This window comes from Microtus oregoni, unplaced genomic scaffold (genome assembly GCF_018167655.1).
Source record: "Microtus oregoni isolate MIOR12 unplaced genomic scaffold, Mior012 000012F_ref0000307, whole genome shotgun sequence".
NCBI classification, from domain to species: Eukaryota; Metazoa; Chordata; class Mammalia; order Rodentia; family Cricetidae; genus Microtus; species Microtus oregoni.
In genome coordinates, this window is record NW_024543071.1 from 10,314,933 (window position 1) to 10,327,394 (window position 12,462).

Sequence of the window (12,462 nt, forward strand, 5' to 3'; positions counted from 1 at the left end):
AGAAAAGTAGTGATTATGATTTATTCATTTTCAAAAGAATTCCCAACAAGCACCATATTCACACTTCAAAGAGAAATAATGAAGCATTTCTCCCATGTGGGGGATGGTATGCCACTACATAAACTGATCTTTGCCACAATTTCTATAAAACATACTTTATTTTCCTAAGTAAGCTCTAAGCAATTTATCAACTAACAAAAGACAGAGAAATCTGAAAGAAATGGGAGTTTAGTTTACCAAGGCCAGGATTAGGTATATAGAAATTCTTTTAAAATGAAAAATTTTGTACTTAATATCTATATTTATTTCTTAAAATAACTAGATTCAAAACCAAAGTAAAAATAATTTTGATTTTACACACTAAAAAAGTCATCGAAAAGTAAGATAAAGTGACCGCAATAACAATGTTATCTAACATAACAAATCCTTAGGATTCACTGAATGATTGAAAACTCATAAATACAGCTGAAAGAACGTGGAGATTAAATAAATGCAGAAAACAGCACATCCATCAATAGCAGCGAGAAATAATTTCAGGTGTTACTTTCTCCCTAATTGATCTATATGCACTGTGCAATTCTGTCTTAAAGTCCAGGTAGTTTTAGAAACTGACAAGATTATGTCAAACACAGGGGAAAAACTAACTAGGAACTTCACACTAGGTTTCCTGTTTTATCATAACATCGCCATAATTAGAACCTACTTGTCAATGGAGCTGGAGCTCAATTGTCCCAGCCTTGCTTAGTATATGTGAGACCTTGGGTTCAGTCCCTCGAGCTGCTAGAAACATCTACAATAACAGCACGAATACTTCATCATCAAAACATTTGACAAATGGTCCAACCGTAAAGAAACTTCAGAAACAAAACACAAATTGTCAGTGATTTATAATAAACACTCCCGGGCATGTAGAGAAAGAAAGAGCGCCTTCTCAATTAAAATTTCTGGCATAGTATGGTGTCCACAGATACAATTTCACCTTCAGTTTCATATGCATATAAGGTAATTCCAGATTCATTTTAGACACCACGATAAGCAAAGACAAGGCTTCTTAAGAGAAAATACATTTATGAATGTAGTCAAAAAATTCTTGAAACTAAAAATAGAAACTATGTATCTATAGAGAAAAGTTTTGAAGTCATTGGCAAATTCTAGTATATAATTATATAATATTAACAGCTTCTTATTTAAGATACACAGAGTAGTGCTTAGATATACATAAATGTTTATTACAGTCAGGCAAATAATTTTTTTTTTTACTTTTAAGTGTGTTTGTAAAGTACCTAAAATAATCTATTCTCCTCAGAAGGCTTGATAATATAATTATTATTGATAAGGATAATGCAGCATTTGGTATCTCTGAACTTATTTCTCTTATACAATTATAAGTTTATTCCTTTGAGGTACATTTTCCAATTAATATATTTGTTACTGCTAGATGTGTGCATAAATTGTTAATTCTATTTCAATGAAATTTTAGTTTATTATTATAGAAATTTTAGGACTGTTATTTTTTGAGGTTGACAATAATGAATGAATATTGTCAAGAAGGTATGTTTTGGGTGCTGGAGATTTGTGTTTGTGTGTGAAACACAATGAATAAGCAAATCTATCAGAATTTGAATACTTTAATAGACAAAATAAAATTTCAATGCAATTTTTCAATATTTTAAAATGTATGAACTAGTGTCTTTTATGTGATTGAGCAGGGTTCTCTAGAAAGGCTTCGTGTGATAGCAACAGATTGGAGGAGGTGAGTATTTTCAGTTAATGATGGGTTGCATTAAATTGCTTTATTCGTTGATTCAGCTATTCTTGTAGGTATAAATTTAGCTTTGCATGACAACCCTGGTGGGTGTCTAATACATTCTAATGCTGAATGTCTGACCATATAAAGAAACACTATCAAAGATGTAAGAGCATTAGCTGTGTCATTCACTCAATCAACAAACACTTACTGAATGTCTTCCCGTACCTGGCCTGGGTCATGATCAGGATTAAGAAACATCTATAAGGTAGAGCCCCTAAACTACACGATTTCATATTCTAATGAACATATGGATAAGTAAAGACAAGTTATTAGAATACTAGAAGGGCAATATCTAAAGTTCAGACAGCAAAGTGAATGTAGAAAATAGATAAGGCTTACCTACTTAGCACTTATGGTGAAACCTGTTAAATTATATGAAAAAACTAAAATGCCCCTCATATCATGCCAAGATGTAGGATCTGATGTCATAAGACATGGCAGGTAGGGAACGAGAATTAAGTTTCAGGTAATAGAGGTGAACAGGCATCAGGATCTAAGGGTGGAAGTCATGCAGAAGGGATCAAGGAAGTGAAAAGTGATCCTGTCTGTTTAAGCAGCAGAATGAAAACTTAGAAACATCAGGGAGGAGGTTTATGAAACATAGACATGGGTGAAGTTTGTGAGCTAAGGTTTCTACAAAGTCTAACATTTAGGCAGCAAGGAAACAGACCCGACTTTATAAGGAACCCTTACTTTTCAGACTGGCATGTTGTTGAAGGTAGCTGGACAGGAGAGCATGAGTGCATACACTCTGTCCAGATCAAATAAAGACACAGCAGAGCTCTGAGTATCTTCCCTGCTGTGCTGTTCGCTCCTCCAGTTGCTGCTTCTTTGCACCATCCACCCTGTGCCCTGACTGAACAGTCCCTCAAACCATGACCTTTAATGGATGTTGTGCATTTGATACAGGAGATTTTTCTGCCCCAGGAACCTACTGAACTTGGTGTCAGAACAGAGCCCATTTGTCTTCAGATCAATTCTCTGTAAAACAGACCTCCATCTTCTTTGCGAGATGGAAGCACTGGTTAATCTATCTCTGGCCCTGAATGAATTCACGGTACCTGCCTGTTCTTTTGCATCATCCTCTAGTCCAGTGGGTCTCACCCTTCCTAAAGCTTTTTCCATTTAATACATTTCCTCATGTTGTGACGACCCTCAACTGTAGTGATAAGAGCAGCGGGGCTGCATCCCCAGCACCCTGGCCGCCTGCTAGCTTATGCCCGAAATAACAACACACGAACTGTATTCAACTAAACACTGCTTGGCCCATTTATATCTAGCCACTTCTAGGCTAATTCTCATATATTAATTTAGCCTATTTCTAATCATCTGTGTAGCACCCCAAGGTGCGCTTACCGGGAAGATTCTAGCCTACGTCCATCCTGGGTCGGAGCTGAATTGCATCTGCCTGGGAGAGCAGAGCATGGCGTCTCTGTCTGAGGCGTCTTACCTCACTTTCTCTTCCTCCCAGCATTCTATTCTGTTTACTCCACCCACCTATGTTCTAAGCTATGAGCCCAAGCAGTTTGTTTATTACTTAACCAATGAAATCAACAGATTGATATATGACACTCCCACATCACCCAACCATAAAATTATTTTCATTGCTACATCATAACTACAATTTTGCTATTGTCATGAATAGTAATGTTAATATTTTTGTAGACAGAGATATTTGGAAGGGGCTGTGATCCATAGGTTGAGAACCCAGAGAAACTAAATGGAACATACTTACAGCTTTTGAGATTTCCATGTATTTATTATTATTTGTAGCTTTAAGGAAGTTGGACTAAGAGAAAGGTACAATGTTTGTTCTGAAACATAAGACATAATCCTTTATTATGCATTGGATCTATAAGCTAGAGGATGACAGAAAAGAGAGACCTTAATTGTGAAGGTTTCAGATCATTCGAAGATTAAACACAAGTCATATTAGTGCATTATAAGACTTTTGGTAAAGATATAGTTTTCAACCTAATCATATCACCTTTAAATAAACCTACTTTGTCATAGATTCATTTTATTTATTTAGATTAATTCTGAGTGTTTAAATAGGTTAATGTATGCTTACATGAGTTCACGAGATGACAGTGATGTTATTTGAGGCCTCTCTTTTCCTAAATAATTATACAAGTTGGTCTTTGAAGTTAGAAGTGCTTGTTTGAGCTATGCTTGATAGCCAAATAAAAGTGTGTGATTTTAATTCATGTGTGCACCAACTGGATGCAACAAGATAGGACCGAGTGGGGAATAAGAGATAAGATTCTCTGTTAAGTTTGTCTCTAACTCCGTGACCTTGGATAAATGTATATTTATTTCATAAGATGCAGGCAAAACCTGCCCCCTACCTATCTTCTGGAGCTGCTGCAAGATTTATTGAACTAGAAGAAAAAGTGGTTTATAGGTCTAGAGAGACTGAAGTCACATAAATGCAAAGCAGTAGGATTTATTCTTTGAGTTATACAAAGGTAAACCGGCTTTCATAGCATCCCTATGTGTCAGGTAGGTAACCTTAGCCCACATTTTCCAAATATAAGGGCTTAAGTACTTCTGCTTAAGCAACCTAGATTGGGTGTCTGAGAAGACACAATGACTGGATTCAGACTGTGCCCAGTATTTATCTGATACCTGAAAGTACTTTAAAGGGCAGCTTAAACTTTTCCTACCATTCCTTTGGCAGAGTATGGAAACAGCCTGCATATTGTTCTATCTGGTTTTTTTCTGCAGTTCTTCATGGCATTCATCTGAAATGCAAAAAGCCTTTTCTCAGCAGTATCCCAGGAGAGCCAAGGACTTGCAAGCTATTAAGAAACACTGTTCTAGTGATGAAGCATATAATATGATTTAATGTAAGCTGAAGTCAAGGTATCCATCAGACAAGGAGCAATGGAAGACAGACAAAAGAATTTAAGAATTGACCTGACAGCTGGGAGTGGTGGCACCTGCTTATAACCCCATATATGGTAGGCTGAAGGAGGAGGATCACAAGGCTCAGGCCAGCCTGGTCTGCATAGTGAGACCTTGCCTTGAAAAACCAAAACAAAGAAAGTTAGCTAACTCTTGCAGTAGGATTGTGGCAGTGATGAACATTCTGCCCTGCTTAGCATCACCTCCTTAGGCATACCAAATAAAGGCAAGCAGACAGGAACTACTAACACACTTACCTCCTCTCCCTCCACACAATGGTCCCTTACTCACCTGTTACAGTGTTGCTTGTTCAATGATACTGAAACTGACTATGCTTTTACTGGGTGCCTACTCCATAGAAAGCCACCAACAAATGTTGTCTGCTAGCTGAATTTAGAGTAGAGAGAATTCCAGCAGGAATGGATATGCAGAAGCTTTACCAGTGTGACCCTGGGTGGCAATTGTTTGACATCATATGCAAAATGGAGAAAATGGTAATATTTAGCAGTGAGAAAATTCACACAGGAACCATATAAGTTGTTACATTTAAAGGCTGGAGCACAGGGTCTCACACAGAGAATACATCTGATTTACAGTGTTCCCTGCTAGGTGAGATGTGGGTAGTGTTTCTACAGTTACATGGTTGTTCTTTTTTGAGCTCTTAATGAACCAGACACTGAGGGAGACATTGGGAAAAGTGCAGATTAATAAGACTGCTATCATCCTTCACCTCACATAACTTTTGGAGGAGGGTTGCTAACCAAGAAAACAAACACAGGATTAAATAACACTGGAAAGTTACTATTAAGAGACTGATACAGGACAGGGGCCATGGAATTACTCCTGATGAAACATTTGATGTTGATCTAGACAACAATAGGATATTTTTCATATGCAAAATTAAAAGCCCTTTTATAGGAATTATAAATATATAATCTCTTCAGGCCTATGACATTAGTTTGCTAATAACATTTTCTCAGTACAATTATAACAATAACTATTGTGGCTCATGAGATGGCTCAGCATACAGGCAATCACTGGGGTTCGTAAACTGAGGACATGAGCTTCATCCCCAAAACTGACATGGTGGAAGAAAAGAACCCATTAGGCACAATGGTCCTCTGAACTCTACACCCACACCCATTTACAGACAAAAAAATGCTAAAATAAATGTAAAACCATAATAACTTATTCCATATTGATTAACTGAACATAGTGTTGGGCAGGCTTTTCCATGTTTCACCTGTTGCTGAGAACTTTTAACCATGGGAATGCATGGTTTAGAGAATTCTGGTACTGTCTCCTACTACTTGTTAATAAAAGTCATTTGGGAAATAAAAGGAATACACACATACATAAGTACAATATTTCCTGGGGTGAGTTCTATCCACGTTTGTATAATTTTATCTTTAACAATGGATAATGGAAGTTGGGCCTTAAAATTTTTCCCTGTCCACAACAAAGTCTCAGTGACTATTATCATTTTAGCGTGATCATTCTTGGGATCTTTTTTCTTTTGTTTTTATTGCTGTTGGGATAGTTTTTTCTTTCTTTCTTTTTTTTTTTTTTTTCTGAGACAAGATTTCGCTCTGTATCCCAGACTGCCCTAGAACTCATTATGTGGCACAGGCTGGCTTAAATTTCGGGACAATCTTGGCTTCCCCAATGATAGAATTACAACATAAACCCTACACCTGGTTTTCGTGAGATCTTCCTAACATGTTTGTGGAAAAGATGCAAGATGTATGTTCTAGGAAGAAAATTCCACTCATTTGTACCATTTTTAATTCTTTCAGGAAGAGATCTATTTTAAAACTAAATTTTTAGTGAAGCAATATCTAAGACCAGGAAACTACTTAATTTTTGCTTACCCATTTTGCTTTTTTCTAGTCCCCTTTCTCTGGATGGGAATTTATTGGGTCCTTATTCTTTACTCTTCCCTGGAGGAACTCCTGTTCACTTATCTAGATGGGAAAGGAGGCTCACAGAGTATGGAAGGAAAGCAGTCAGCAAATGATAACCCTGCCTTGCACTAAAATCCTTTCTGAGAGGTAGAACAAGAACATCTGGGGCTTTGGCAGAGTGGCCTGGAAGCCTGGGGAGGAGAGAGGATTCCTGACTCCAGCCTTTATGAAGAGGCTACAACCTGCCCGAACGTGTTTCTCTTTCAGCGGAGTCTGTATTTGTATAATGCTGTTCAAAGAATCCTTGTCTTTTAATAACTAGAGGACACGCTTAGGTCCTCAACTTTGATTTCTGATATGAGCAGTCCCTAAAAATGCACTTCCTTCTTGCTTTGGTCTTCAGAGCAATTTAAATCTGATATTTTATTTTATTTTATTTTTGACACAAGATCCCATTCTGTAGCCTAGACACTTCTGTAGCTTTGCTGTGTTCTAGCCTAGCCTTGAATCAGCAAAGATCATCCCAGCTCAGTCTCCCAGGTGCTGGGACTACAGGCTGAGCTGTAGGAGCCATGGGTATGTGACATCTCCCTGGAATGGAGTTTTATCATAAAAGTTGTCCTCTAGAACATTACTAGGAAGGTTTCTCAACCAAATATTATCACTGAGTATCACTGCCAAGTGGGGTTCATGAAAAATGTAGATTCTATAGAGTAATATAACAAGTCTAAGTGTCAGAGAACAAAAATCAAATCAAAACTGGAAATTAGCACTATTTTATAACATGTTTATCCAATCCATATATATTACCTCAATAATTTCATAACTCTCATGTGCATAAGAGAATGTTATCTAGAACATGAAAACTGTAAAGAGTTTCAAAGTTATTTCAAACCTTAGAGATAACTATCAATTTGAAAAGGGCTAGGCTTTTGAGAAACTCTTTGGAATTTTCAAAGCCCTCTCACCTACTATAAATCCTTATCTGAACTTCTGAACAGTATCAGGGGATTTGGGGTAGGCTGATATTGTAATCGCAGAATTACAGAATTTAGGAACAGAAAGGATTTTAAAGATCACCTAGTGAACCATTTAATTTAACATGTAGGACGCTGAACTGCCTGAGGTCCCACAGCAAAGGCCACCAGGCACTGACTTGCTCAAGGGGGGCGGAATGCGGGTGTTAGCAACCCTGGGTTAGACACTGGCGACACCAGATGCATACAAATCCTTTCCTATATCTGTGTAATACACAGATCTACAGCAAACCCACAACTCGCATTCGCTAAGTCAATCATCTGCAGTTCCTATGGTTCAGAGCACTGTTGCTAAGCCCCGAGAATAAAACCCCAAACATGTCACTTCTTCCAAGTTTAGTCTCCCTCTTCCAAGACGTATGGAGCTACAAAATACTTGGGGAACCTTAACTTTAAAAACGTGTTTTTAAGTGCATTTGGTAGCAATGACTGGGAGGCCAGGGAAGGAATCTAGGAGGAATCACAGAGCGGGGACAAATCTTCCCAACTATATACACACGCATAGACTAAGGAGAACACACACACACACACACACACACACACACACACACACACGCAGAGAGTCAGTTAATTACGTCGCTCTCTGCTGCCTTCTGGGATCTTCCGCAAGCCAGGGCACACAAGCTCTTCTCGGAGTAAGGACTAGATGCCAACTCACTCAGTTTAAGAGGGAGAAAGAGCAAGATCCCACACATCCTGGAAAACACCAGAACCGCCCCCCGGGGACCGGTACGCGGGCTGCTTGCGGGGGGCTCCGCGGACCTAGGGGAGGGTCGTCCTGGGCATAGCCGGTGCCCGCAGCCCTGTGCGCAGAGCCCGGAGCCCCGGCAGCGCCCGCCCTCCCTCCCGCGTCGCCAGCCAGCTCGCGGCGCCCGCTCCGCCCGTGACTTCAGTTCGGCTCCACCCCCGCGCGGCGGCGGCTCGCAGCTCCGTCCCAGCCCGCGCGCTCCTCACAAGCCCAGCCCGGGCGAGCGGCAGCCACCTGCCCGGCGCCGCCTCAGCGCGCCCCGCCGCGGCCCAACTTGGATGGAGTTGGGGTCCTGAGCGCACACCCTGCCGCCTTCATCCCGAAGCCCGCGCCGCCGCCTGCCTTCGGTCCGAAATCCCCTCTCCGCTCCTCTCCGCTCCCGCGATGGGAAAAGTTGGCGCCGGCGGCGGCTTCCTGGTCAGGCTGAGCGCGCTCCTGGCGGGCACGGGGCTTCTGATGCTCTTAGCCCCCGGCGTCCTCAGCAGCCGCTCCTGCTGCTCCTCGCAGCACCCCGGCTCGACCCCGCGCTGGACCCTGACCCCAAAAGGTTTTCCTCACCCGGGACCGCTGGGTCGGGTTCCTGCCACGCCCCCGCCCCTCCTCATGAGACCCCTGTTCGCAGTGGCCCCCGGGGACCGGGCGCTGTCTCTGGAGAGATCTGGGGGCAGCAGGGTGTCAATGACGACCGCTGCACGCTCTGGCCGAAGGAGACGGAGTGGAGCGGATCCTGTGAAGACTGAACCCGGAGAGGGTGCGAGTCGGAGCCGCCGGGGCATGCTAAGGGATGGAGGGCAGCAGGGGCCTGGGACTGGCGCGCGGGACCCGGACAAAGCCACCCGCTTCCGGATGGAGGAGCTGAGACTGACCAGCACCACGTTTGCGCTGACTGGAGACTCGGCACACAACCAGGCTATGGTCCACTGGTCTGGCCACAACAGCAGCGTGAGTAGAATGGAACTGTGGGCAAAGGGGCCAGAGAAGCAAAGGGTTACTGTCCGCTATGAGATTTAATGGAGAATGTGGGGGAAAGAGGGTTCTGGACTTGGGAATTGCTTCAGAGTGAAGACTTCCCAGGGGGCCTCCCTCAGGAGTTAAGGGTGCCTACTAGGGAGCCCTCCCACCCCCAACGACAGAGTTTTCTCCAAATCACAAGGTTCAAACTGGAACTGAACAGGCAGATCTATTATTATTATTATTATTATTATTATTTTCTTCAGTGACACTGGAGGGTGGAACTGAAGACCAAAAACGGGAGTGTGGGGGTGTGCTAAAGTAGTTTTAATACAGAGATGAAAGGGTTAAATATCCAAGCCCACTGAAATTCCCTTAAGGGACTTTTCCTTACCTGGATAGATTTATGGAGTGCACTGCACAGAGAAGTCGCGTGTGGGGGCTTTTTATTTTATTTTTATACAGAACACATATCCCCTTGTTCCGCCCGAGAGAGGCCAACTGCAGTGCGATATTAGGTGCCCTTTTTATTATTATCTTTTTGTGGACCAAATGGATGCAAGTTTCAGCGCAGAGCCTCCCCAGCATCTTCCGACAGCATTAGCAAGTGCGTTTTGAGAAGCAGGGCTTTTCTAGCCCATGAAAGGGCAGTTGTTCTCAGGCATGGTCAGCCTGGGGAAGATCAGCTAGATTTCAGGGACAACAACAGGGAGTTATTTTCCTACCGACTGACCTCCTCTAGAGAAGAGCTCAAGTAAAGATTTGAATTTCCCTTATGAAGACAGGGAAGAGATTTCAGGCCCCAGGAGATTTAGTCACTGATTCTATCAGGAGATTCAGATTTTCAGAAAAGCCTGTGCATTTGAAATCTGAGGAAGCTGTACAGTTTAACCCAAAGGTAGAAACTTCAATGCTCTGAAATAGTAAAGGACCAGCTTTGATGGTAATAACTAAAGACGATTTAAAAGTGTGTGTGTAAAGTTCTCCCGACTGCTGTGAAGCCAACGAGCAAAGTTAAAGGCTTAGAGAAGGGGGGAGGGTCTCAGTTGCAGCTTCCATTGGATGATAGAGATCGAGTCTACAATGTGCAGGCGATGCAACCTGGTACCTTCGTAAATGTTTTCTGTTGTGGTGCGCATGACAGGAACGTTGCCAACAAGTGCCACTTCGCTGAGCTGTGTTCATCGCTGGGTTTTTAATGAGAGTTGAGAAGGCTTTGATGCACAGTGTCATGTATTTGGTGATCTAGCCTAGCCTGTACTGAGGACAGCAGCTGGGTTTCTTTACAATGCAACCTTCAAGATAGAGAGGCAGAGGCTGCTGTTCCAGGTGGTTCTCACGAACGGGCTCAATAAAAAATAAGTACATAAATAAATTGAAAAAAAGCTGCAATTTTACTCAAGTTCTGGACACTCTTATCCTGGTGCATCATGTCTTTTCATATCATAACTGCTAAAACTTGATCCTTTAATGTTTAAGTACAATCTTCCCATGCTGACTTATTAACTCAGGGTCCCTTAAGTGATTAACTCAAAGCTCTGGCTTTGGGGGGAGATTTTGAATACAGCAAATGTATGAGTTCTTGTATTAAAAAAAAGAAAAGAAAGATAAAACTTTGGACCCAAACTCTTCCTGGCTTTTAATGTAATTCAAGCTGTAAAATATCACTTATCCATTAGCCCTCTACTTTAGTTCATCTCTTAAAAGATCTTGGAAAGAGAATACATGTTTGGCAAATTTTAACCTCCATTTCAGAAATGGCGCCAAGCACTGCCAGCTTTTAATTTCTTTTCGATGCTTATGAGTTGATTGGGGCTTCCTAGTGCTAGGGCTTAGACAGGGAGATGAATCTAAGAAAATGCAGGAAATAATGATGATGGTGAGTGTTAAAGGTCTGAACACTCAAATTATGTTGACCACAGGGTGAGCTTGTGATCCTCTGATGTCTCATATTCCACAGCAGCCTCCCCTACCCCTCCCCAGGTCCTGCTCTGAGAATCTTGCAGAAGTACTTCTGCTGGTATATTATGTATTTATGTGGATGATGAAGAAAGAGAAACAGTGTTTATGCAGGTCCATTAAATAACGCCAGTCCTGCCTCTCTGGACCAGACTCCTCACAGATAGAAAGATTACAATATGTTGTACAGGGGAAATATTCAGAAAGACGCTTTTGGACAGCGTTGTGCAATGAAAGTAGAGGGCGAACTGAATTCCAGAGCAGCTCCTTGGTGTTTGATCAGGGCCTGTTGTTCATGCTGTGGGTTTGGAATCCATCTAAAGAGGGGGAATGCATCTAGATTACTTTCCAAGAATTCCAGGACAAGTTATTCATAACTGGGTACTGTGACTGAAATACTTTGGACCTGTTCTCAATTTTATCATATTTATCCAGAGTGAGAGATCTACTTATTTAAACCTAAGGGCAATATTAAGGAATTCCCGTGTTTTCATACTTAGATATCTCCACTGTCCTGAGTCTCCTTTCCAGGTCTCAGGGATACATGTAACAAGAATCCAAAGCCTTTGTCACATTAGATGAAATCCTGTGCTAAAAAAGAGCCTTTGATTACAATAACACCAGAGTCCAAGGTGCAAATGCACGCTAATTATAGGCTGCCTGCCAGATTGGTGAGAAACTCTGAACTGGTCTCTCATCTCCTTTCCTTCTTTTTCCTGCCCCGTCAGCTATTGGGCTCATGCAGTTGTGTAGAGACTTAGCTGTTGTGCCTCATCCGTGGGTGTGATTTACTTCCTCCACACTGCAGTTTTCTCCCTTGATGGAAACCGTTGCTAGAGTTGGTGGAACACCTGGGGGGAATCTTCTGGCATGAAAGGTGCTGGGTATGAATCATTTGTCATAAGCTTAGTGTCATAAGCAAGAACATATTGTCCCTATCCTACTCGTTCCAGGCATGCTGTGCCCTGATCTAAATTTATGTAGTAATCCTTGGAGTGTGGCAAATGTATTTGTCTATAGATGCGTTCATGGTGCTTTATGTGTTGATACTTTCATCCCAAGGGATTTTAGAGTGTTATACTTACTGATCTATAAAATCCCTCGTAGGTGGGAAGTAGGTGACAAGTGTTAATATCTCCCTTTCAT

At 41.8% G+C, this 12,462-nt stretch overlaps 1 protein-coding gene across 6 annotated transcripts in view; it reads left to right on the forward strand.

The window, feature by feature from the left end:
- Positions 1-8,443: 8,443 nt before the first annotated feature.
- The window catches only part of Sorcs1 (sortilin related VPS10 domain containing receptor 1), a 507,727-nt gene continuing 503,708 nt past the window's right edge, over positions 8,444-12,462 (forward strand). For 4 of the 6 annotated variants that reach the window (XM_041661121.1, XM_041661122.1, XM_041661118.1 and 1 more), the window contains exon 1: positions 8,647-9,348. In XM_041661121.1, coding sequence (XP_041517055.1) covers positions 8,791-9,348 — 558 coding nt within the window. In that variant the 5' untranslated portion in view covers positions 8,647-8,790. Of the gene's footprint in view, positions 9,349-12,462 lie in introns of all 6 variants that reach the window. The other 2 variants (XM_041661119.1, XM_041661120.1) reach the window with 1 other exon arrangement.